Source organism: Chironomus tepperi, unplaced genomic scaffold, assembly GCF_022539635.2.
Source record: "Chironomus tepperi strain 1889 unplaced genomic scaffold, CSIRO-AGI_Ctep_v1 contig_130, whole genome shotgun sequence".
In the NCBI taxonomy this organism is placed as follows: Eukaryota; Metazoa; Arthropoda; class Insecta; order Diptera; family Chironomidae; genus Chironomus; species Chironomus tepperi.
In genome coordinates, this window is record NW_027226252.1 from 180,702 (window position 1) to 208,326 (window position 27,625).

At 33.5% G+C, this 27,625-nt stretch overlaps 2 protein-coding genes across 3 annotated transcripts; both read right to left on the reverse strand.

Moving 5' to 3' along the window:
• Positions 1 to 5,392: 5,392 nt before the first annotated feature.
• Positions 5,393 to 14,510, reverse strand: LOC139087704 (uncharacterized). Its single transcript, XM_070636596.1, has 4 exons — positions 14,376 to 14,510; positions 12,161 to 12,242; positions 6,315 to 7,659; positions 5,393 to 5,843 (listed from the first exon to the last, which is right to left on the reverse strand). Exons 1-4 carry the CDS (start codon positions 14,508 to 14,510, stop codon positions 5,393 to 5,395), a joined length of 2,013 nt encoding a protein of 670 aa, XP_070492697.1.
• Positions 13,234 to 27,625, reverse strand: LOC139087705 (tyrosine-protein phosphatase 10D-like). 2 transcript variants are annotated; one of them, XM_070636597.1, is made up of 12 exons: positions 27,347 to 27,625; positions 23,261 to 24,361; positions 22,756 to 23,187; positions 20,968 to 22,404; positions 20,326 to 20,560; positions 19,926 to 20,255; positions 19,753 to 19,867; positions 19,334 to 19,482; positions 19,152 to 19,261; positions 18,951 to 19,076; positions 16,567 to 17,172; positions 13,234 to 15,535 (listed from the first exon to the last, which is right to left on the reverse strand). In XM_070636597.1, exons 1-11 carry the CDS (start codon positions 27,489 to 27,491, stop codon positions 16,928 to 16,930), a joined length of 4,425 nt encoding a protein of 1,474 aa, XP_070492698.1. In that variant the 5' UTR covers positions 27,492 to 27,625; the 3' UTR covers positions 13,234 to 15,535; positions 16,567 to 16,927. The 2 variants fall into 2 exon arrangements, with proteins under 2 accessions (XP_070492698.1, XP_070492699.1); XM_070636598.1 differs by lacking the exon at positions 16,567 to 17,172.

The window sequence follows — 27,625 nt, forward strand, 5'->3', positions numbered from 1 at the left end:
TCCTGGATCCGAATTTTTGATCGATTAACCGCAATTCACTATTCGATAATTTGTGATATTCAGGCTTATTTGACATTCAGACAAATTAACGACAATAAATAAAATTTTTCCCATTTCTCAACAGCATTAAAGAAATGATTTACGATCCGGTGAGTAGTTTAACGTAAAATTTTCATATTTTTTTCAAAAAATGTGTCAAAAGCTTTTCATAATTATTATAAATCTTCTCTTCATCTTTCCCTACACTTGATCAATCTTGAATCCATAATCGAGCTGTTTATTATTATTTTTTTTTTTGTTGTTGATATTTTATAGCCATAAAACAGATTATTAACATTAATGTTGCATGAATTTACACACTAGTTTTATGAGTTATTATTTTTTATGATCAAGTCAATTATGGACTGAGCTTAATTAGATCTTTTGTTATCTTTAACATTTGTTATGAATCTTTGGTATCTAAAATTAATTTTGGCAATCTATAACTGCATAATTTCGACATTATCTCCAAACTTTTTAACCTATTCGAATGATTTTTATCACATTTTGAATCGTGCGATTTTGCAAGGATTTCTTTCGATTTCATGGCTTAAGAATTGATAGGATCATGTCTAGTTTGAGGACAGAAGCTATCAAAAATTAATAAATTTAAATTGCAAAATTGTTGCGTAGATGAATTTTCTATAAATAACGTCGATGACATTTTAAGTTCATCGATGCACAAATTTATAAGGTTTTTGTGTCACGACTGATTTAAGTTAATAAGCTGTGAATTATTAGATTTAAATGCTAATTTGTCTAAATTTTAAATAAGATTTAGAGTGACTCCTCAGGTGACTTTAATATGATTTAGAAGAAGATGGACATTTAAAAATGTCAAATTTTGAAAGTTTTTAGGTTGCTCTGAATAAATTTGATTTATTTATCATTCGTTAACTGATTTACGCAAGAATAATTTATAGAAAAACTCCGCGAAATTGAATCGAATTGAATTATGAATCTATCGATAATTTCTTTAATTCATAATCGATGAAATTAAATTATGCACACTTGGAATGAGGAAGTATAAAATAAACGTAAGACTGTTCTTCATGGTTTTAAATATTGAAGTGCAAAGGAATTCCTAGCATCAAGCAATATGTAAATACCAGAGAGGCTCTCAAGCGACACAAATTGAATGGGCTCCATCATGATTCCTTTAAGATTCCGTAATAACTGCTAATTTGTTGCAAAATAGACGTCACCTCCATTTAGAAGCCATATGATTGCCATACAAAGTTGTCTTTCATTTGTAAAACGAAGCCATAAAGAAATCAAAGTGGAAATTTGTCTGCTTGTATCACTCGGAGGCAGAGTTGTAAAACGGTCTGATTTTATCGGTCAGGTAAAAATCTATGAACGACTGGACAATTCTCTCGGTCGCTGACATTAGCCATCACAACTCTGCTCGGGTGAATAGCTTTTTTAGGCTGAAATCCAAAAAACGATGTCTTTTATGAAAACATAATCAAGATTTATCCTTTGCGTTGAGTCGTCGTGGTCAGGGTAGTCCTTCTTAACTTTTCTTTGTACAAGCCTTACCATCCCTAGTCTGATTGTGGGGTAACTACCCTTCGGACGAGTTAATTTGCTCAGTCTTTTATTTTTCCCTTTAAATTTTCTATCTCAGCTCATGGCTCGGATATTAGCAATGTATTTAGCGATATCATCTACACTACAAATCAAGGCTCATTAATCCAAAATCCGGCAGCAGGCCGACGTGTTTCTGGTATGGTGTTGGATCTAAACCGAATATGGCATTAAGTCAGAATCTTGATTTATGCTTTTCAGTTTAGAAGGTTGCATTTGACATGAGAAAGTATTCATTTGACATTTGATCAGCATCAGAGTCAGACTTCAGTTTCCTCAATCCCCCCAAAAATAAATTGCCATTCATCACAGATTCAGATTTTGAATTCAATTTTATTGAAAAATTCACCAAGCGACAGCATTCACCATCAAATACGTAAAGGTTATTGACTGCTCTACCTCAACTAGTTACAAAGTAACACAACATGACATCAGCATGCGAAAGTTTGTCTTACATGAAATTCACTTCCTAGTCCCCTAAAAATTTTTGAACTTGATAATGACTTTCTTCTATTGAACAATATCCGAAATTAAAAGTCACTTCCACTCAAAAATATGATTTATTGATCAAAATACACCTAATTAGTAACATGCTGGTTAAAAATGAAAATAACAACAGATTTGCTTTACATCCAATCACCAAGAGCATTTCTTTCCCATTTCATGTCGTTTTTTTCATGTATCAACTTTCAACTTTAATTTAAGTCACTACATCTTTATTTCTTTTCTTCTGTTGGTTACCGTCTCACTTAAATTGCGTATTAAATATCCAAACGTAACATTCAATTGATCATAAAATGGATTTTCAATTTTTTTTGCATTTCATTTCCTTTCATTTTACGATTAGAATGTATTGCTATAAAGTTAGTTAACTGGACTGATGCAATTCATATGAAATTTATATTACCTCACTTTTCTTTCTTTTTTTTGTGCTTAACGCGTGGCAAATTTGGCATGTTCGATTTCCTAATTTATGCGAAATTAATAAGAGCATTGATTTATGTATTAATATGCATTAAAAGAAATTTTTTGTCTGATTGATATTGCGAAACAATTTTAAGTAGTCAATTTAAACGACTTTTAAATGTTTTTGAATTCAAGTTATGACGAGTTACATTTAAAGTCTCAAATCCTATTTGGAGTTCAATGGCTTTTGTTCTTTTATTTAATTTTTATGTTGAAGTTTGGAGACTTTTTCAAGTTTTTGACCACTTAGAGAGCACGTCATGTCATAATATGAAGGTATTCTGACTGTTAAGGTGCGTGATCTTAAGACTCGACTATAGTCGACTCTATTCGACTTTACTTCCCTTCAAGCTCTGCTCTACTCGACAATATTCGACTTTGACCTCTGCCATAGTCAACCCTTTTTGACTCGACTCGACTTTAAGCTCTACTTGCAGGAATATCTCAGCCAACTGCTCTTGAGCAGAGCTCGAAGTTGAGTCGAGTCAAATAGAGTCCGTTATTAGTCGAATATAGTCACGAATAGAGACGACTTTAGTCGAGAATAGAGTCAACTTTAGTTGCGGATAGAGCAGACTATAGTCGCGAGTAGAGAGTCGACTATTGTCGAGTCTACTTTGAGTTCTACTCGTGACCATCCACAACTGATATATTTAAGTCAATCATTCTGTTTGTCAGGTGTAACTAGTATTAATCACCGCAATTATTTTTTCACTGAAACCAATTATGTTAGAGTCAAAGAATAGCTGAAAAAAATAATAATATTCACTTTTATTTTCCTAAAAATCAGGTTAAATAAGAATTGAACGGATCTTATTTCAAAACCGCAATTGATATGCTGAGCATAAATTTTTTTGTGGAATGTGGCATAGTTCTGCAGACTTTTCATTTTATATTTATGTTATGTCCATTCTTTAATTAATGAACATTTATGTGGTATTTCATGTGAATGCTTCGGTGTCATGAATTTCCAATTAATGATTCCAACACTTTACAGCCTTTTAAGTTTCTTAGTTTCTTCAAAAATGTAAAGTAATGCTGTTGGTGCTGCTTTCAAGCCAGATTGGTAATAAAAACTATCCAAATTAATATTGCGTTCTTGTGACAATTAATGTAAACTTTTAGGTTAATTACTAGTTCATTAATATGATACTTTCAAAAGTTGCAATCATGGACCACCCAGATAATTACATAAAAACGGTCTAATCGTTTATTCAGAAGGGATACAGCCAAGATACAAGCTTACATTCTATAAATTAGTCAAAAAGTAAGTAACCTTGTAGCTATTATCAACAGCAAAGAGCACACAAGGATTAATTGAAAAGACGGATAGAATATTTCAAATGCTGAGCATGGAGGTCCCCCGGGGATCATAATGAATAATGAAAAAGGATGGAATAAAATCAGACATTTTAAAATTCGAAGCTAATTATTGATTCCCATTAGGGGCCGTACTCTTATTACGTTACACAAAAAATAAACTTTTAGAACTTATGTTTCGCATATCCTTTGTTAAAGCTGCTACCTGATAATAGACCCCATTTCCTCCACCTCACAGAAAATGGAACGCAATAAAGTCCCACCCTTTACCATATCAACGTCTCCATCCACAGTCTGCTTCAATAATCCGACTCATATGCCATTATTTCCATGCCATAATCCAGACGATCCATTTTATGAGACCTAATTATGATTTATGTTGATATTAAGGATCTATGCTAACAAATTTTCCATCTCCCTTCCATAATACCAAAAGTTTTCATCTGCTTATGTCTCTCGCATTGTTTTAGACGGATAAAGGAACGATGCAACTTTTAATTGACAATTGAAAAGATTTGTGAAATTTTTGTGGCAAAAAAAGTTTTCATTGTTCATGAATAATTAATGAATTTGTCAATGAAGAGTCTGTGCTGCCACATTTTTCAATTAGATAAGGCACGAATATTTTCATTAAAATATCTTCCTCGTCAGCTTTGGAAAATTAAATTAATATTGAAAATTTGTTGTTGTTAAACTTGATGTAAAATTCATCAAAACGGAAATACTGTGAATTATCCATGTGGAAATTTTGTGGAATGTACTTGAAATTCTCAAGCATAATCATATTAACATAAGATGAATTGAGAATACTTGAGGAATTGAAATTAGCTTTTGTAAGAAATTTGAAAGGAAAATTTGGAAAAGTTCAATGACTTTTCAATTGCCGTGGAAATCGAATGAGAATCAATAATGCTCATTGATCCATATGCCGAGCGACACAATCGAAACAAGATCCGTTAAAGAGGTTTAAGGCACAAATAGAGGCGGCTTCTAATTGCTGTTATTAAAAGAGCTTTTGCTGAGCCTTAAAAGTTCAAAGATAAAGCCTTCTTCAGTTGTGTCACTCGAGATGCCGTTGTCAAGAGCTTACAAGTAAGTTATCATTTACTTTTTCAGTCTCATTTCTGTTACAGACATGATATCATTCAGATTCTCAATGCATGTACAAAATCATATTGAGGATTAAAGAAAGTCTTTATTATACTCTCTATATATTTTATTTGCAAATTACCTAGAGGGGTATAATCCATCAGGTAATTTACATCGAGTAGTTAGTAATTATACATGATTATGATTCTATTATAACTGTAGAATCTATTATAAATGGCATCTTTTGTGTTGAGCCGGTAATAATTATCAGACAATATCCGCTTGCAGTCATCATCTCTTATTGCTTTAGAAAAATAACTCTACTCGATTTAACTTCCAATTCAGTCAACTATTATTAATTTACCTTATTAACATTTGATTACACTCATTAACATCCTTTCCGTCCTATACGATTAATGTTCATTCTCAACACTTCAGCGACAAATGAAATAAATGAGCAAATTAACCCTAAAACTAATAGTTGAAATGCTCCATAAAGCTCATCAATATCCAACACATCAGGCCCACCCTCCAATGGTTTCAATCGCAAATATTTATCATCCAAATATTTGGATATCCAATAATTGATCAGGCCATTTGACAATAAATCATCAATTTTCTCATTTATGATGTTTGTTAGGTATGAATTCTTCCTCATATAAAACACTGTCGGTACGGTTAGGACAATTTCGTTGAGAACACTGTATGATATACCGTTGATACTATGCTTGTTCATGTAGATTACTTCGTCACTTGAATCAACAACTGCATGTGTTGAGGTGGGATTTAATGTTTCGTCAATGAATTTATAGTATTGTGCTGTATTTGCTACTTTTCGTCTGAAAATTTAGAGAATATTATTAGGGGCAAATTTTAGGCATTGTTAATAAAATTTGTAGCATTCAAATGGAACTTAATGTACTTTAACAATATTTCAGTGCTGTCAAACCTTTTTTGCAATACGGCGTACCTTGATAATAAGCCTTAATGCGCGCATATGACATACGGTTCAATACATTTGAAAATCGGTGAAACAATACAGTGCCGCGGCACACAGTTTGAACAACACTGCATTATTCAGTCAAAGTGAGCTCCTTAAGCTGAAGTATGAATCTTCTGGATATGCTCAATAAAACTTCAAAACACAAATAGTCAGACCATAAATCAAGACTCTACCCCTATGTTGTTCAAACTGTATGCCTCGTGTGTACTCACTAGTGTGAACTGGTTTCGATCGTGGCTTACGAGCAGGTTATGCCGTTTCACAAATAATTTTGGGCATCACTGCCCTATATCCCCTCCTAACTCACCTGCTGTAAAATTTCTGATACTTGACCATATCCTCGACAGTCGGATCTATAACAAACTTGAAATCATTCTCAATTAGCTCATCAATTGTTTGAAAATCTCTCATTCGTCCATCAGATTGTAGAAATTTATAAAGTGATCCCACATACAAGCTCCGCAAAATGAATGTAAAGAAAACAAAACTCATCAACAGCATACGTGAAAAGTCATTTCTCGGAAGGACATGCTGTGAGCTTCCAAACAGAACCACAAGTAATTGGAGTGCGGGCGCATTGATATTTTTATCAAGAAATAAAAGCTGAACGGATTTTGATTGCTTTTTGATGATGAAGACCGCAATGAAGCAACAAAGGATGACAATTGCAGTATAAATCCATAAATAAATTGAAAATGGTCTTGAAAGTTTTTTCAGTGCTGTGAATTGTGGACGTTGGGGTGTAATTATGACCATTTTAATCGAATAGTAAGCATGACTGTACTGAAAGAATCGACTTCTTAGTTCCATTAAGTAATAAAAATTAGCAGCAATATCAGCAGATCCATTATTTAAGAATTCAAAAGCACCTGACATCGTTCCTGTTTCAAAAACTTGCCCCCATGAACCGGGCTCAGTTAGAATTTCCAGCAATAAATTGGCATTCAAGGCACTCGCAATACCTCGTAAAATTTCAACATCACTTCCATTAATTAATTTCGATCCATTTGAGAAAATTGTTTCTTGTGCTGACGGTCCATAAGCACAAACGATAGCATTAATAGGGCAATTATGAAAATCACGTAATTTGGATGGAAAAATAATTTCCCGTACCCATTTTTTTGTACGATTATTAAACTCATTTATAGTAATGGGATTGGTATTCGAGCAATTGCCAAGTAAGAATGGATAGAATGTAAACATTCTCACGATATTATCGATTTCATCAAGTGCTAATATGTTTACATTGTATATATTGTATTGTCGCCATAAGTAGGCAAATATCAATTCAAGGCTGATATGTCTGAAGTTCCTCATCACAATCAAGTAATTGCCACTAACATCAAATTTACTTAACATTATCACATTTGCTGTTGGGTCAATAATATTGCCGAAAGTGTCGATAATGAAAATCACAAAATTTTTCTTTCTGCCTGAATTAATTGCGTTTATTGTGTATGTATGATGTTCATTAAGTTCCGACAACATTTTAATGCAGTTGTGCGTATTAAATTTTAATACATCGGGTGGATGTGCGATTATATCGATTGTTGTTATAGATGGGAGGTTTTTGATTATTTCATACAATGATGTACACAAAATTGATTCTTCATTTACTTCCGATATTCTCCGACATTGAACTTGCGGAATTTCTGTGGTTAAAATAAGTACTATGGAAATTATTACTGCACGAATAGTTTGCGGCATGTCTTATCGAAATATTTCATGGAACTGAAATTGTGTCAAAGTAAGCTCAAGCTATAATGAGACCTGTTGTTATTTGAGAAAATATTTACTGTCTCTTCATTGACAATATTTGTTTAAGGATATTCTATTATTTTTAATAGACATAGACCACTGATTTCTAATGCTAAAGCTATGATTATGTCCAGTAATATTTTGATGATTTTTTTCGACGTTATAATTTGTTTTTCTTTGAAAATCAATGAAAAGATATTCAGAAGTGTTTGGGGCATCGGAAAAAAGTGAAAAAATTGTGGTTTTGGGTGGAATTTGACAGCATTTGAATCCGGATACCTGTGTGAAAAAAGAAAACCTGGCCTAACTGGGCATTCGTCACATAAAAATAATACAACTGTATTCGGCCTACCCGTTAGAGATTGATTCCTCAAATATGTGTAAAGCAAAGCTTGGCATACCCGGTAGAACTTGATCTATATGGGACAAAAACGTTTTGCTGAAAATTTTATATAAGAACTTTTGCGGAGCATTAAAGGATTCTTTGGAGAGATTTCCCGGAAGAGTTTGTGCTAGTCTTACTTGTAATCATTACAAAGCTTTTCATAAATATTCCTTAATACTATGAAAATAAACATGAATATGAAGAAATTATAATTCGTGAAATCGCCCTTAAGTTATGCAGCTGGTAATACCATGAAGATACCTTTTTTAAACTTTACTTTTTATTAGCATTTTCATTTTGTTAGTGTTTTGATACAATTTTCCTTTTGTTTTAGGTTTTATGGGTTGAAACATTTTACCTTTTGTATTTCAATCCTAATTTTAGGGTATTTTTAAATTCTATATATGATATATCTCTTATACGGTCATATATTTTTTACACGCTTTTATTCAAGTCACTCTGTTTGTCTGCGTCAAATCTTGGAATCGATTTTTCGACCACTTCTGTTGCTCCTATTGAGCTCAAAATTTTTCTACATGTGTATTCTCGATGACAATACAATATTTAGGCATTTTGAAATCTCAAGAATTCTTAATTATGCTATAATTAATTAAACAAAATTTGAGATGGGAAAAAATCCGAAGTCAATTAAGTATATTTCTAATATACATGAATTAGACCATATATAAGGTTGAAATTAGTTTCCATGATTTATTGTGCATTGATTAATAATACCAGCTATTAATTATGTTAAATATAGTATTCGTTCAAAGGATTTTCGGAAGAGAAAAAACAAAGCTAAGTATTTTTCTCATGGAATATTTAAAATTCAAAAAACCGTTATAGTTTGAATCTTAAAATACCGTTAAATTAAAATGAAATTTCCATCAATTCCACCAATTTATTCAGTAATAGTGAATCGGGACATAATGAATCTAGATCTTGATATTATGGAAATAGTGTGCCTGGATGTTACTGGATCTTGATAAACTGCATAAATATGGTTCTGGATGTTACTGGATCTTGCTATATTGTATAAATATGGTGCTGGATGTTACTGGATCTTCCTAAACTGTATAAATACGCTTCTGGATGTTACTGGATCTTGCTATACTGTATAAATATGATGCTGGATGTTACTGGATCTTCCTAAACTGTATGAATACGGTGCTGGATGTTACTGGATCTTCCTAAACTGTATGAATATGGTTCTGGATGTTACTGAATCTTGCAATATTGTATAAATATGGTGCTGGATGTTACTGGATCTTCCTAAACTGTATAAATACGCTTCTGGATGTTACTGGATCTTGCTATACTGTATAAATATGGTGCTGGATGTTACTGGATCTTCCTAAACTGTATAAATACGCTTCTGGATGTTACTGGATCTTGCTATACTGTATAAATATGATGCTGGATGTTACTGGATCTTCCTAAACTGTATGAATACGGTGCTGGATGTTACTGGATCTTCCAAAACTGTATAAATACGCTTCTGGATGTTACTGGATCTTGCTATACTGTATAAATATGATGCTGGATGTTACTGGATCTTCCTAAACTGTATGAATACGGTGCTGGATGTTACAGGATCTTCCTAAACTGTATGAATATGGTTCTGGATGTTACTGGATCTTGCTATATTGTATAAATATGGTGCTGGATGTTACTGGATCTTCCTAAACTGTATAAATACGCTTCTGGATGTTACTGGATCTTGCTATACTGTATAAATATGGTGCTGGATGTTACTGGATCTTCCTAAACTGTATAAATACGCTTCTGGATGTTACTGGAACTTGCTATACTGTATAAATATGATGCTGAATGTTACTGGATCTTCCTAAACTGTATGAATACGGTGCTGGATGTTACTGGATCTTCCTAAACTGTATAAATACGCTTCTGGATGTTACTGGATCTTCCTAAACTGTATAAATACGCTTCTGGATGTTACTGGATCTTCCTAAACTGTATGAATACGGCGCTGGATGTTACAGGATCTTCCTATACTGTACAAATATGGTGCTGGATGTTACTGGATCTTCCTAAACTGTATAAATACGCTTCTGGATGTTACTGGATCTTGCTATACTGTATAAATATGGTGCTGGATGTTACTGGATCTTCCTAAACTGTATAAATACGCTTCTGGATGTTACTGGATCTTGCTATACTGTATAAATATGATGCTGGATGTTACTGGATCTTCCTAAACTGTATGAATACGGTGCTGGATGTTACTGGATCTTCCAAAACTGTATAAATACGCTTCTGGATGTTACTGGATCTTGCTATACTGTATAAATATGATGCTGGATGTTACTGGATCTTCCTAAACTGTATGAATACGGTGCTGGATGTTACAGGATCTTCCTAAACTGTATGAATATGGTTCTGGATGTTACTGGATCTTGCTATATTGTATAAATATGGTGCTGGATGTTACTGGATCTTTCTTAACTGTATAAATATGGTTCTGGATGTTACTGGATCTTCCTAAACTGTATAAATATAGTGCTGGATGTTACTGGATCTTGCTATACTGTATAAATACGGTGCTGGATGTTGCTGGATCTTACTATACTGTACAAATATGGTGCTGGATGTTACTGGATCTTCCCAATCTGTGATCTATACACAGTCGGACGAACGAAGCGAAGCGAAGTGGAGTCCGACACTACTGTGATCTATACACAGTCGGACGAACGAAGCGAAGCGAAGTGGAGTCCGGCACTACTGTGATCTATACACAGTCGGACGAACGAAGCGAAGCGAAGTGGAGTCCGACTCTACTGTGATCTATACACAGTCGGACGAACGAAGCGAAGCGAAGTGGAGTCCGGCACTACTGTGATCTATACACAGTCGGACGAACGAAGCGAAGCGAAGTGGAGTCCGACACTACTGTGATCTATACACAGTCGGACGAACGAAGCGAAGCGAAGTGGAGTCCGGCACTACTGTGATCTATACACAGTCGGACGAACGAAGCGAAGCGAAGTGGAGTCCGACTCTACTGTGATCTATACACAGTCGGACGAACGAAGCGAAGCGAAGTGGAGTCCGGCACTACTGTGATCTATACACAGTCGGACGAACGAAGCGAAGCGAAGTGGAGTCCGGCACTACTGTGATCTATACACAGTCGGACGAACGAAGCGAAGCGAAGTGGAGTCCGACTCTACTGTGATCTATACACAGTCGGACGAACGAAGCGAAGCGAAGTGGAGTCCGGCACTACTGTGATCTATACACAGTCGGACGAACGAAGCGAAGCGAAGTGGAGTCCGACACTACTGTGATCTATACACAGTCGGACGAACGAAGCGAAGCGAAGTGGAGTCCGGCACTACTGTGATCTATACACAGTCGGACGAACGAAGCGAAGCGAAGTGGAGTCCGGCTCTACTGTGATCTATACACAGTCGGACGAACGAAGCGAAGCGAAGTGGAGTCCGGCACTACTGTGATCTATACACAGTCGGACGAACGAAGCGAAGCGAAGTGGAGTCCGGCACTACTGTGATCTATACACAGTCGGACGAACGAAGCGAAGCGAAGTGGAGTCCGGCACTACTGTGATCTATACACAGTCGGACGAACGAAGCGAAGCGAAGTGGAGTCCGGCACTACTGTGATCTATACACAGTCGGACGAACGAAGCGAAGCGAAGTGGAGTCCGGCACTACTGTGATCTATACACAGTCGGACGAACGAAGCGAAGCGAAGTGGAGTGAACCGTCACCGAAATATTTTAAGTATTTACGTAAACGAATTGAATACACATGGGTCGAAAAATCTATTACTTGATATGACTAAAAAGAATAAAATAAATTTATATATAAAAAAAACTTTTTTTAAAAAGTACACGCTTTTATTCAAGAGTGAACTAAAAAGAAGAAAATAATTTTTTTCCGGACACACAAATATAAAACAAAATTTTTAACTAAAAATAAAAGCGTGGGGCGCTCATAATAGACATAATGTTATACATTCTTAGTTACTTGTACATTCAAGCCCCCTAATCAACAAGCTATAACAAGAAGATTTGCTCCAATAGGTATTAATATGTAAAATGATAAGATTCTAAATTTACTTCATTTCAAATAAGTATAACCTACACAGCACTAACAAGAAAAGTTAAGTTAGTGCATAAAAATAATTAGGAAATTGTAAGTAAGTATCACGAACAGACAAAGAGAATACTCATAAAATTGAGCATGCTCAGTTAAATTAATTGATTATATATATAAGCACACTCATTAAAATGAGAATATTCATTGTCTGCTAGAGTATGTGACTACTGTATACGGTAAATGCATACATACAATTTCAAGACTATGTCCAAGTAACTAAGAATGTATAACATTATGTCTATTATGAGCGCCCCACGCTTTTATTTTTAGTTAAAAATTTTGTTTTATATTTGTGTGTCCGGAAAAAAATTATTTTCTTCTTTTTAGTTCACTCTTGAATAAAAGCGTGTACTTTTTAAAAAAAGTTTTTTTTATATATAAATTTATTTAGGTATTAACTAGTGTATCAAGTAGAAACCCAATGTGTATATATTCACACCAAAGCTTTGCTTGGCATATATTTGAGGGATCAAGCTCATGCGGGTAGGCCAAACTTCATTTAGAAATATAGAAACATAATAGAATATAGAAATTGTAGAAATTATTCTGAGCAAAATGGTTTTGTTCTCAGCAAAACGATTTTATCCCATATAAAATTCTCAGCATAACCTTTTGGCCCCATATAGGGATCAAATTTCAGCGGGTAGGTTAAGCTTCGCTTGGGACATATTTGGAGGGTTCAAGCTCCAGCAGATGCGCCAAGCTTCGCTATTTTCGTTAAAATAAAACAAATTTTTTTCGTGTGTTAATTCTTTTGATCATTTTTTTATTCATTTAATATCTCTCAATTTGATTATGTATGACTTACAAATTTACATTTAAAAAATCTTTTTTACCAATTATCATCATGATCAATGAACAAAATTATATTTTGATTGATTTTTTTCTTTTCATTTTCATGTCACTTTGTCTACCAATTATTACAAATAAAAACAAAGAACTAATGGGAATGACTTAGACCAAGTTTTTATTATTTTTTTTTTTTAGTTTTTTTAACTACAATTTTTTTTTTTTTGGAAATACAAACACCGATTGTTTTTGTACACAGTATAATATGCTTGTAAAAAGTTCAGTAATGTTTTTTTCGATTTCTTATTATTTTGTTATTTTAAAGAAATATCAAAGGTATTCGAAAGAGAAATACTTGGTTCTCATTGAGTAAAAAGGTATATAAAGTTTGATTGAAGGGGGAGTATAAGAATAATACATTAGACAAATGTTGTATAAAGTTTTTGTCTTGTGTAGGTTGTAATTTGAAGTTAATTTTTAAGATAAATATCTGAGATTGGGTTTGTTTAAGTTGAATTTTAAGGTTGATTTGGGTATTATTATGTAAGTTTGAAGGTAATGACTTTTGTGATCGGAAATGCTTGTAATTCTATAGACAAATGATTGAAATGGAAAGGATTTGTAATGGAGAATCGCGGTATTTTAGGATTGGGTGATACATTAGGCATTGTAGACCGTCTTGTTGTTTTCGATGATTCGCTCACCCAAAAAGGCATAAAGAAGACAAATTTAGGTGGCATCTATTCGGTTTGTTTATGCCACGGATCCATAATATCTCTTCATTCATGTCACTCGGGTCAATTTTAAAATTTTGACAAAATATTTTAATCAAACCAAATCTCAAATAATTTCTCAAAAATCTTTTCAACATATTATCCTGAACAACATATAGCTACAAAGTCATAATTTATTGATCTTAAGGATCTCTTTGCTTGAACACTTGATTAAGGATTCAGACACTATAGCGTATCATATAAAAATTGTAAAAATCATCTGACCTGACGCTTGACTTGAATAACATGGAAATTTATGATTTTAGAAGTTTCAAATGATTCTTAGTTCCATTCTAGTTTCGGTATTGGAAAACTATGAAAATTTATTGCTATAAATTCTAGCAGAATATTTTGACATATTTAAAAATCATTTGAAAAAATCTACTTCATAACGGGAGCATCAAAAATGATAAAGGCAAGTCCTAGACTCTTTGACAGAGTTCGTAGTCGACTCAGATTTTGTGTGGAAAAGTCGATATGAGTCGACTCGTCCCCATACATAATCTGAATCGACTTCGAACTCTCTTCTTTGATTGCTCAGTCGCATATAAATGATGCATCTTATGCATTACATACAGATCCATATAATGGAAACAGATTCCATATATTGCACCTGTATCTGACCATTCAAGGAGCCCAGAATGAGCATTCATCATTTCTGTAGTTTAACATAGAACATTTATGATCATAAACTTATTTTCTTGTAGCCATATAAAGCTCTTACTTATTATGAAAATTGTTAAAAATTATTTTATGGAGGGATGATTAGGTATTAGTTTAAAAATAGTTTAATAACTGAACAAAAAAATATATTCGATAGTGTAAAAATACAACTGGATTCATTTTTGATGCCACAAAATTTTCTTCTTTTAATGAATGTAACGATTAAAACGATTAAAAAACTGTTTTTATTGTTCAGCCTTTATGTTCACATTTAGAGCCATAAACGATTTTTTTCATGTTTTTCTGGTAAATCCTGTGAGTTTTGATGGGAAAATTTGCTTCAAATTTGTCAAAGTTTTTGATGAAAATTCAACAATTTAATTAAAATTTGATATGAATTAAAGAAGCCAAATAATCAAGGAACTCCGAAATAGGATTGTTATACAAATTTTTCCTTCAATTTCTCAGGATTACCGTTAATAATACAAATAAATTTTTAATAATTCTTGAAGTAAACTTGATTTAAATTTTTGAAATTAATTTATAATCGATAAATTATTCACACACGATAGTTTTGATGCTGTTTAATTAGTTTCAGCCAGAATTGGCAGGGCATTGGGACTCCGGACACTAAAGGCTCAAAAAGGTCCTTTCATTCCAGAGTCTATTTTATTTAAGTCCGAACTCCATGAAGTCCGATTAGATGTCGATAATATTAAAGTCCTGCAAACGCTAATTTCAGCATTTAAGGCTAAAATTCCTTCATCAAAATTCTCGCGTTTTCCATTAAAAATTTCAATCTTCAAAAATTAATTTCAATAATTTACCCCAAATTCACTAACATATTTTCTTTCTCATCTTATAAAATGTAAAATCAGATAAAAAGGGTATGTGACATCAACTTTTCAAATATATGGTAACAAAATTATCATTATTTATGTATAATTCATTTTTTAAAAAAAAATCACATTTGATGACATCCTTGCTTAAATTCCCGACTCTGCAATTCCTTCGTCATCTGTTTGTTGAAAAAATAGAGAAAATTTTAGAAAAATGGAAGAAAATGTTTAGTTTCAAAAATTTTAAAAGTATTAAAAATTGATAAATCATGACATTAACATTCAAATTCAACAGAAAGGTAGAAGAGCGTAATTATTGATGAAATAAGGACAGATTTGGGTTGCAGGAGCGTATTCAGAATTGTAAGTGGAGAGGGATGTTGAATTTTGAACACTTCACCCTCCTCCACCTGTGAATCACTTGCCTGTGAATCCATCTGTGAATCACTTATTTTTATAATAAGCATATATTAAAGCATTTCCTTTAATATAACATAGAGGCAGTTTGAAGTCAGAACTCAAATTGAATATGAATTTCATATGGATTTGAGTCGAATTGAGTCGACTTTTCCATACAAAATCTGATTTACGTGTTTGCTGATGTAATCGTCAAAAATGGCGACATCATTCATTTTAAATTCTAAAGCAGTGGTAGGCAACCTTTATTGTGGCACGGCAACTTTTGATGGTAAGCGATCACCAAAACCGCATGAGGTTCATGGCATTTCCAAAAGTAGTCTGCAACTCACGCTCCCTCAAGTTCAGAAGGATTCAGATATACTAAAGGCAATTAGTAAATGTTCATACCAACGCCTACATGACTTCTAATATCAACATAAGTCCTCAAAAATTTCTCCTTTCAAATACGCTCTTCATCTTTCAAGTTAAACAAAACAAACAAAATGTAAAATAAATTCATAGGAAAAAATCATCACATCGGATGGAATGGAAATGTTAGTACTGAGTAGGTAGTTAGACATAAACCAATAATATCAAGTTAGTAAAATTAAACGAAATGTAACTAAAGAAAGTTTGAAAGGGAAACAAAAATGACACCATAAAATAAGGAATGGTACACAAATATATCCATGCTACCTAAATAATTCAAAGCATACCCAAACAATAACAAAAAAAATAATCAAAAAAGGTCAGAAATTTTTAAAACTTAAATGCATTAAGGTATAAATTTATAGTATATCAATCTACCAACCCATTTTGATTTTCATACAAATTTCATCGAAGCCATTAACACCAACACCGTTGTGCATTGCTTTTACATCCACTTGTGCTTTAATATTAATAATATCATTAATTTTGCATGATTTAAGTAATTTCTGCTCCGAATTTGCCTCTTCCTCCTCATCCTCATCATCATCATCATCATCTTGTATTAAATCTACATTATCGTTGTCACTATTCTCATTAGACTCAAGTAGACTATTGATTTCTACAATAATTTCATCTTGGCATATAGTAACAGCCTTTGTGGCACTGCCTGATCCACTTTGATGACTAATAATACTAGTATCACTGCTACGTTTACTAGTAGTATCGTCATTTAACTCCTGATGTCATCTCTCTTCCTTCCATTGATTCATTATTGGATCACTATCATTAATTAGGGTTGTTGTGGTATTTTCTGTCGTTGTATTTGTATTTGTCTCCTCATCATTTGCTGGCTCATTTTCAACAAGTGCCTTCTCTTCATCATCAAACTCATCAATTCCTTCATCTTCTTCGATATCATTTGCTTCCTTCCTGATTTCATTCTCGACTGTCTTCATTTCCTCGGTCTCATCCAGTGGTTTATTCAGTTCTGTTATTTTTTTTGCATTTTTTTTTTTCATGTTAGAGAAAATTTTCAATTTTATGTGGATAGTAAGGGAGAGGATATTCATGTTCGTATGTATATTATTATAATAGAAGGATAGTAGTCAGGGCGAAAAAGCAAAGAAAGACAAGAAAAAGTTTTTTGTTCAGTTTAATTAATTACTTCCAACACCAAAAATATATAGGAAAATAGAAAACACAACTAGTTATAAGGATCATCTTAGTTGTGGATGATCTGGACGCAGTTTTTGTGGATAATCTATGAGTTCAATAAAGTTTTGCTAGTTAACTGGGATATGTGACTGTAATTTGCTTGCTTTCATCGAAATTGGACATTTAAGGTTTAAGACTCAACCTTTTCCTCATCCAGAAGGGAATGACATTTATTATTGAGGAGGCACCCGACATTATTGTCCAGTGAATACCCCAATAACACAAATCAGTTAACTGACTTCAGTTCTTAACCTAGACCGATGTGACTCAAATTTGGAGCCAGAAATTGATAGTAAGCCAGTACACGTTCGTTCAGTACACGTTCGTCCAGTACACGTTGGTCTGGATTTTGGATCCGTTAATTGGATTGTGCTATTTAGGATAACTAAATGGACGGTCGAGTGTAGGTCTAGTTAACAAGTAGACATAACTCTATTGTCAACTTGGGCTTAGCTTTTACCCGCTAGGACAGCTAGTTTATATTACCGGAAAGCATACGGAGGAAAAATGGCCGAAAATCCAGCCCCAAGCCGATTTCACTCTACTTTAAAGCCGGATTTAATTACATCTGCTTTTGAACCAGAGATAAGCTGTCCTGAAGCCAGATATCGGTCTTTTCTTCGCCATGTGCCTTCCAGGATAGAAAACCCAAATTCTTGTTCAGTCTGTTAGTCACAGTAGCTACAAGGATTTTGTTCCTTGTTTGTCCCAACAAAAGCATTGTTCTTAAAATTCAAATGATTAATATCATAGAAAAAAAAGACAAATTTTGATGTCATCCAGCTGTGAAATTCGAAATGTCAAAAATAACATCACCAACCTCATGAATATCAATCAAGTTACTCAGCTATTCAGCTGTACAAATAAAATATTCAGCCACCTCTTTAATCAACGTGTCAGTTAATCAACCAAGCAATTAATCATTTGAGAAAACTTGCATGTTTTGAAAATGAGTAAAGAACTTGATTAATTAACTAGCCAAGTAGCTGAACATACAACATTTTTTATTTTATTACTTAATTTCCTAACTTATGTGTGAATCAATACAGTCATAAAAGTATTCATTTTATGAATAAGTCCAATCAGTCTTCATATCATTCAAAGATATGAAGCAAACTAGTCAGCATTTCAAAATGAATTTGTAAGCAGATTATATCCACAAAAATTGCGTCCATAATGTAGTAAAGGATATATAAAAGAGATACGTGAAAAGTCTCGAGTGTGATTTTTAATGGTTATTTACAAAAAAAACTAAAGTGTGAACTCTTTAAAAGCTTATTTTTATGTGCTTCTTTCTCCAATAAAGGTCTGTTCTGTTTTTATATATTTGGGGTTAAAAGACTTCCTATGTACTAATAATAAAATGATAAGAATAAACTACTCTCATGTGGTTATTAACTTTATTATTGTTACTGTTATATGGTTTGAATATCCTAAAGATAATAAAGCTGTTTATTGCTGTTTTAGCTTCAAAACAGTGACTAGTCATGAAGATAAAGCTGCCAAAAAAAGTTGTTCTTCATAACTTTATAGTTATGATGATTTACTCACCCTCATAACCCTGATTATCGTGAATCTCACGTGGTGGTCCCGAATTTTCTTTTCCTTCCAACACAGCCATCAAGCATTGATGAATACAAATATATTGTTGTTCGGTTTGCACCATCCAAACACGTTCTAATCATGCGAAAATTGAGAAAGTTCCTCGTAAGATAAAGTTTGAACTCATTTGGGAATGTTTTCTTTATTTACCTTTTCTCATACTATATACAATTCCGAATATATCGACATAATCAGATACTTGTATCTGTTGCAATATCCTGTCTAGACATATAAATGTACCAGATCTTCCAACACCAGCGCTAAAATATTAAATTTTCATTTCATGAATTACATGATGTGAATTCTTTGCCTTTAAACTTTAATATGCATACCTGCAATGAACAACGATAGGTCTTGTTTCTGGACCGACTCGTTCTCTGAATGCACGAACAAAACGTGCAAGAGTTTGAGGTGGATTTGGCACACCGAAATCAGGCCATGTTGAAAAGTGGAAGTGACGCAAGACACGTTGAGTTTCACCCTTTTTTATTTTGGTTGCGAGACGAAAGACAAATATTGGAAAAATTAATTTACATAAATCAACAGTTGCTGATGATAAAGTTTTATGATGAATGGATATAAGTTGAGGTGTGTGATGATGATTGTGCTTTATAACGCAGTTGTTGAGACTGAAGCTTCAATGTTTTGACTCAAAATGAATTTTCTACTCAGATGTCCCAGGTAGTCAGCACAAAACCACATCATACTTCCTCCAAACTCCTTCATACCACAAAACAATATCCCAACTTACCCTTTGCATCATAAATTCAGCAATCAACCAATCGGGATAATGACTTTCATTAAGTAACGTAACTTTAATGTCTCCATAGTAGACTGGCACAGTATCCATTGGCCAATAATGGTCACTATAATAAATATTAATTAAATTACATAATCCAGCATAAAAGATTTTAATCAAATTACCATTTTTCTCGTCCCTTCTCATAACATCTTGTGAGCATAACAATAGCCCTTGAATTACTCTCCCAACACATACGCCAGAAATCATCTCGTGTTGAATGAAGTGGTCCCTGTGTCACAATAAATTCCCTCGGTGAATTATGTCCTGGCACATAATTTGCATTTATATAATCGGATCCTTCATCATCATCAACAGGTTGGAGTTTGAAACGTGAATGGTCATATGGAAGAATGTTTGTAAAGCGATTTTTGGGACGATTACATGGCAAATCAGCAAATGTACATGGTTGGTCACGTCCAACATGTTTGAGTTCCTCAAATTCTTCACTAAATCTGTATATTGAGAATTGGAATGTGATAATAAAGAAATAATCTGAATTATTATAGACCTAAATCAACAAACCTAAAATCGGAATCTGCTGACATAATACGATAATGCTCAGCGAAATTCTTAATTAATACTGGTCGACTTGTTTCCATTGTGCTATCCGGAAGTGACATGTTGTCATTGGCTCGTGCATCCGTTGCTCTCTTACACAAAAAGCGACGACGTCTTAAGAATATTAATGTTACGAAGAGAATACATATGAGAATTAATGGCACAGCAATCGCAACGAAAAGCGATGTATTGTCTTGATCTGCGTTTGTAGATTTTGTAGTGGGGAAGAAGGAATAGAAATAATATGATTAGAATTTCGAATGTAATGTTGAATATAAAAAAATGTAGACAGAAAAAATAAGGAACACGACAAACATGCTTAAAAAAATTTACAACAACTCTCAACATCCGACTTACTTCGAGGAGCATAAAGAATGACTGTTTTTTCTCCTTCTTTATATTTTTTTTTTGAGTGCAAGCATAAGAGATACGAGAATTTTGATAAAATATTTTAATATCATGTGCAGAACATGAGAAAGATTTAGTTCAGGCAACATAGTTGATGGGAATGGATTTGACAATTTTATGAGCTTTTTTTTTTGTTTGTTTCACATCATTTCCATCAATTTAGTTCCCCATAAGTAGATAGATGTACATTGAACTTACCAGTTTGGATAGGAAAACTATAAGCGGTATCTGTAAACTTATCAGGTGCTGAAAAAGCTCGAATTTTCACACGATATGTCGTGCCGGATTTCAATGGTCCATTGCAATATCCTTTCTGTCTATTCTTGTCACAATTTTCAGCTCCAATGGTAAAATCTTCAACATTTACTGAACTATTCTTAAATGGATAATAAGGCTCAACAGCCTGATATGGTGGCCATATTGAATACGATTGAACGTCATGCCAACTTGGCATTTCTAATCCTGATGAATTTTTACTATCGTCCTCAGCTACGATTATCGTGTACATAATTACTTGACCGTATGTATCAAGGAAATAATTTTTACGGAATCGAATTTGGATTGAGTTTGAACTACGATGAACTTCCGTTGGCACAACTTGATTTGCTGGTTTTGGTGGTGCCCATATTGGCATCTTTTGTTTCCAGACTTTTTCTGGTCCATATCCGACATTGGTCTTTGCTTGAATTTTAAATATATAAGTACTTCCTGGCGTTAAGTTTCTGATTGTTCCACGCTGGTCAACAGGTGAGAAATTTTTGGTATTTGATTGTAATCCATTTTCCATGCCATAAGAAACTGTATATTTCTGAATGACACCATTTTGGTCATGTTGTGGTAGTGCCCATTCGAATGTTACTTCACCTGGTTGAATATCCACAGGACTAAATTTATGGACTCGACCTGGTACTGATTCTAATGTTGTAAAATGTGCTGATATTGGTGCACTATTTTTTAATATACTCGCTTCCGTACCGGAACGAACGACAACAGTGAATGTGTAATTTCTAAATGGCTTAAGATTATTGATTGTAATAAACGGCTCTGTGGTAAGATTTTGAACGAAACGTTCATCGACAAGATATTGAACTTCAAAGTCATTATACTCTCCTTGTGGCTTGTCCCATGTAAGTACAATCTCTGAGTCAGTTATTTTTGTTGCATTTAATATGGTAATTGGTTCCGGATGTAATCGATCATGACGTTGAATTGGATGACTTGATACACCGCCGCTGACTGTCCACATTTTAATATTATACAAATGTCCTGGAATTAAGCCTGAAAATGTCAATTTACGATTGTCATCATCAGCTGTCTTTTCCACCTCTGGAATATCAGGATCACCAATCGAGAATCGATAATGATCAAATTTTACTCTCTCGTCACGTGGAGTTGGTGTATAGCTTATTTTTAATGAGTTCATATCTTCTTCCGATCCATATATAATGAATATATCTGATTGGATGATTGGCATCGTGCGAACTTTTAAGTTTGTTATTTCACTAATTAGATTGTAGCTCGTCACTTGAATTCGGAAATTATATTCGAAGCCAGATTTAAGGTCATTAATTAGCACTTGAACGAGTGGATGTTCCTCTTTAACTTCTCCATTTTTATCGTTATGGATGATTGGGGCTGCAATAAAGTTAATGTAAAGTTTATGTATTAAAGACAGTTAGTATCATGAGAATTTGGGATGAAAACGCATTTTCATATATAAAGCTATGGACAGACTGTATCCTTATTAGATATGACATCTCATGACATGCTGAATTATTGAATCAACCTTGGCATTAAGCCATTAAGAGATAGATTCAATCAAATAAATAAAAATGAAATTGACATAAATGCTGCCAATGAGCAGCCAGCCTGAGAAAGTGTAATATCATCACTATTCGAACATAAAAATTGCGCTTGGCAAATTGCCGCTTAGGGGATAAAATGAACATCATAAAAAGAAACTGTGTATGATAAAGTTTTACTTACAAACATTCTGTTCGGAGACATTTTTGGAATGAATATGATCTGGACTGTCAGTTGGCCACCAGTTGATGATGTACATCTCAACTCTACCCTCGGGTCTTGACCATTCTAATGTTATGTTACTCGAGTCAACAAGTGTTACGACATTACCAACAGTATTTGGGCGAACTGTTTGATTAAATTGTTGTGGATTGGGACTTTCAACTCCATAACTTACTGCATTAACTTGAATTGTGTACTTTTCACCCGGAGTCATATCAGTAACGTCAGCCTCAGTGGAATTAACGGATGGTAAACGAACCCACTGCTTATCACTTTCAGTACGATATCGGATTGAATATTCTGTATAAATAGAATTTTCCGGTGGCAGCCAATGAACCAAAACTGAATTGCTTGTTACTTTTTCTATCGTCATGTTTCTCGGCGGATTTGGATCTAAATGAGATGAGAAAAATAAATTATAATTGTCGTTAAGGATGCTCATGGCATAGAGATATAAAGTACTTACAGACTGCTTGAAAATATTCATGTGGCTCACTCTTCAACTCATTGCTAATGGCAAATACTTTAACAATATAGCCAGCACCCGGATAGAGTGGTTTAAAGACTAATCGTGTGTCTTTTGTCAAAACAGTTTGTGTTTCGCCTGTGTCATTACGACTGTATGTAACTTCATACAGTTCCTGCTTTGAATTCACATCACTTTTCCAACTGATATTTAAACCCTCGCGAATTGATTTTAGATCCTCAATAATAGGTGCAGATGGTCGTGTTGTGATATAAATTGTTGTCTCATTTGATTCCATTTTCTTCGATATAGCCTGTACAGTTATCGTATAATTTCGTCCTGGCAATAAATTTTCAAGGACATATCGTGTCACGTCTGTATTCATAGAACTTGAATCACCATTGGAAGAGCCATCGACTTCATGATAACTTATACGATATTCGTCTTGCGTGCTTTGTGTGTCTGGACTCCACATAATTGTTATAATGCCATTTGAGTCATCAACAACCTCAAGATTATTGACCGGTAATGGTTTTAATGTCACGTCAGCTGTCGCTGGCCATGATGTGACCTTTCCTGATACTGTTTTAACAACAACCTGATATGTTTTTCCTGGCTCTAAATTGTCCTTAAATTCTAATGATACTGGACCGTCATCGGTTTTTGCAACACCTTGTTGTCGTCGTTGTGTTGTCGAAAGTGAAACTTGATATTTATCAAATTCACTTATTCCTCTGGGCGGTTCCCATATTGCTTTAAATGAATGCTCTGTTATTGAGTCCCTGTCAAAAGTTACATTCAACGGTCGTAATGGAACTGTCCGATATTGTGCCGTTGTTGGAAGTGATATTTCATCTTCAGACATCGTTTGAACGGATATATTATAAGCACGTCCAGGAATAAGACCTTTAAAAGCAGCTTGTGCCGGTCCGGGTGGTTCACCTTCTTTTTCAACATAAAGCACACTATCAATAGCATCAGGGGGATCTATTGAAACTTTATAATGCGTATAAATGCCAGCGGGATAGGGAGGTTGCCATAACACTAATAATGTCGTCTCATTACGGAACCAAACGATGAATTTTCCAGGTGTGTTTGGCTCTAAATGACAGGAAAAAAAATGTCATTAATGAAGTTATAGAGAGAAATGTTAATGTTGGATTATCATGGTGATAAAATTTAATGACTAATGTATATCTTGCAATTCAATTATAGATGATAAAAGCTTTATGTTATTGTTATGAGCTATTCTAAGCTGGTGTGGATGGAGGGCTTTAAAATGTGAATTTTTAAAGTTTTGTGAATTTTCATGACCCAAATAGTACAAGACGGTTAGTTGATTCAAGATCCGATACCAAACTGACGTGGTGCCATATGACTTGGTGCCGGACTCTGTTTGAATTCGGCACCATACCAGAGTCACGCCTGTTTCCGGGTTTTGTATCGTTTATCAGTTGACGAATTGGTTACCTAATCGATTGTTGAATTGGTTGCCGAATTCAAATCGATTTCGGTGCCAAGTTAGAGACATGCCAGCCTGGTGCCGGATCTTACAACCATTAGCCGATTTGTGCTATTCGGGAACCTTTATAATGTTAAAAACTTCATCAATTTATTAATAAAATTTCAACAATTTCCTATTACAAATAGCAATTTCAAGCATTCACCATCCACACAAGCTTATTTATTACCAAAACCATTAATCCATTACCTCTTAAAATTTTAATTTCCAACAAGTCTTTCTGAACATCTTTGTGCCGAAGACGTTCTATGTGTGAATTTATTTACATGATATAAAATTTATTAGATTTGTATGTTAATTATTTTATTGGATTTAACGTTGCACCATAAAGTGATTAATTGTAAGCATTGAAATAAAATGAAAGAAAATAGAGAAGAAGAAATACATAATTAGGGTAAAAAATCATTTGTTAGAATTCAAACGATTACTTAATGAATAATCATGGATCGTCTTATTTTTTACATAATTATTCATTAATGCAATAAACTTTAATGTTTACACAGATCGTAACTACTTTTGTACTTAAATTAGGTTCAATAACAATTAAAATGAATTACATCAACAAAAATAAATCAATTTACAAATAATACATAAGTGTGTTACTGCTCAATTTATTGAAAGCAATTTTGAAATGTTTGTTTTATGCTTGTGCTGAGCTGTTATGTGTGATATAGGTTACAAGCAAAAAATAAATAAATAAATTCATTTTATTTTACATATTTTCTCTTGTTGTTGATTTGAGAATTGGCGACTATTTATAAATACATAACGGTATGATGACAAATGGGATTGTAAAAATATTCAATTGTGTTGAATGAACGGTTTTTAGAGATTTTTAAATTGATTTCTATGTGGTTTATGTGAAGCTCATTGCAAGCTTATTGAAAGTTAATACTTGAATAATAAAAATTTATCAAAATTTGCATTCAGAGCACAGGTGGAACTGAGTTCAAAATTATCAGAAAAATCATTAAAATTAGTCAAATAACGATTTGTCAGTTAAGCAATCGGTATAAAGTTTGAGGCAGCATAGACCTGGCATCAATGCTCGATAGTGTCCACTGAACACAATTTTGGTCATACTCAAGCCGACTCAATAATTCAAGTAGAGTCGATTCAAAATCGACTCTAACCCACCAACATAAATGAGAAATCTCCGATATGGAGTTTTTAAGGCTTCGCAAAAGCTGTTTTATTAACACTAAATGAAAGCCGCGTCCGTGTAGCATCCATATTGTCAAATTAAGATGACTTACATTTGAGATTGATAAAAAAGTTTTAGCAAAGATTTAGAAGCTTCGTCTCGAAGCCTTCATCATGTGTGTCACTCAAGAGTACTCTACTCAAAAAAGTAAGTCGACTTGAGTAAAGTCAAAATCAATTAAAAAGCTTGAAGCTAACTTAACAAGTCTTAGAGCGTCAAGTGCTAACTAAGAGCACTATTGAACTGTTAGGCTACTGAATTTTCCGAGAAGCTCATAAAAAAGAGTCAAATCAGCCGTTAGAAGAACTTTAATTTTTTAACATTAATAAGTGCCTTGGCGAACGCATAAAAAACCTTAATAACGAAATAGTACACAATTTGAATTATTTTTGTAGCATCAGTTTCAAATCACAATTTATTCATTGTGAATCAATATTGCTTCATGTTTGAAATTAAATTTCTATGCATCTAAATTAAGGGCAACTTCTGCAAAATTTAATATTCATTATTAAATCAACCATTCCAACTTTTTGGACGTAAAAAATAAGTTTTTTTAATAAAGTGTGTGTAAAATTTTAATATTCTTTCTTCATCTTCCGAGAATTTTATTTTGGAAATCCCAAGAAATACCTGTACGATGTCTCAAGAAATTTGACATCCAAAGAACTTTCTCTTTATTATTATTATCATTTTGTATGTAAATCTCATCCTACCAAGAACGAACTTATTTTTTGATTATAATTTGAATTCACTAAGGTTACACGTGTTACTTAAGGGAACATTCAGAAATTATGTCACGCTTATGGCTCACACCTCAAGAGAGAGGAAGGGGGGAGGGTCAATTTTGTTGCAGAAAACATGTTTTGGTTCGTTCAGAATTCTGTTAAAAAGCTGCCATTTTAAGCGTTTCGTAATTTCCAAAACGTTCCTTAAAGTGAATTTGACATGCCACTCAACCTTTCATATCAACAAATAAATTACTCAGCATCAATAAATTTCGAAAATTGCAATCAAGAAATGTCTTTTTTTTCCGAAGTACCAGAAATCAACCTTATTAAATATTATGTATGAATATGTTTTAAAGTGTACCGTAGACCAACTCATAGTGTTCTGTTACACACAATTCCTCATAATTAGTGGTTATGTTTGAGCATTCTATGTGTTGAAAGAAAACAAATAAAAATGATGTTAAATGAAATAAAAAACATAAAAAAATTATACAAGAATTTTGAAAAAAATGTCACTAAAAACCTTTAAAACTAAAAAACCAAAGAAATTTGTCTTGTTAATTCCACAATAAATATATTAGCACCAAAGCTCAATGAACCAGAAAGGCTCATCTCCATGTCTAATCACTTACTTGTTGTAAAATTTCGACTCGTATAAGCAACAGATTCTTTGCCATCATATATCGTATATGCTTGAATTTGATATGTGACACCAGGTGTCAGATCCTTTAATTGATGTTGGAACGAATCATCCGTAACTGATATGGTGCGATTCATAAACGAATTTTGTTGATCTGATAAACTTAATATTCTTAACTTAAACGATGAAAAATTCCCCTGCAATGGCGGACTCCATGTGATTGTTGCATACTTTCCACTTTTAACTAACACACTAAGGTTCGATGGTGGAT

What these genes read in the sequence shown, in the direction of transcription:
- LOC139087705 (XM_070636597.1), bottom strand. Translation starts at nt 27,491, where the DNA reads ATGAATCGCACCATATCAGTTACGGATGATTCGTTCCAACATCAATTA. An exon ending in GAGAAGGGACGAGAAAAATG is followed by an intron (nt 19,868 to 19,925) that starts GTAATTTGATTA and finishes TATTTATTATAG; the next exon opens with TGACCATTATTGGCCAATGG. An exon ending in CTGAATTTATGATGCAAAGG is followed by an intron (nt 19,483 to 19,752) that starts GTAAGTTGGGAT and finishes AAAATAAAAAAG; the next exon opens with GGTGAAACTCAACGTGTCTT.
- LOC139087704 (XM_070636596.1), bottom strand. Translation starts at nt 14,510, where the DNA reads ATGATGAATGCTCATTCTGGGCTCCTTGAATGGTCAGATACAGGTGCA. An exon ending in TAGGGGGCTTGAATGTACAA is followed by an intron (nt 7,660 to 12,160) that starts GTAACTAAGAAT and finishes TTTTAACCACAG; the next exon opens with AAATTCCGCAAGTTCAATGT. An exon ending in TATCAGAAATTTTACAGCAG is followed by an intron (nt 5,844 to 6,314) that starts GTGAGTTAGGAG and finishes CTAAATTTTCAG; the next exon opens with ACGAAAAGTAGCAAATACAG.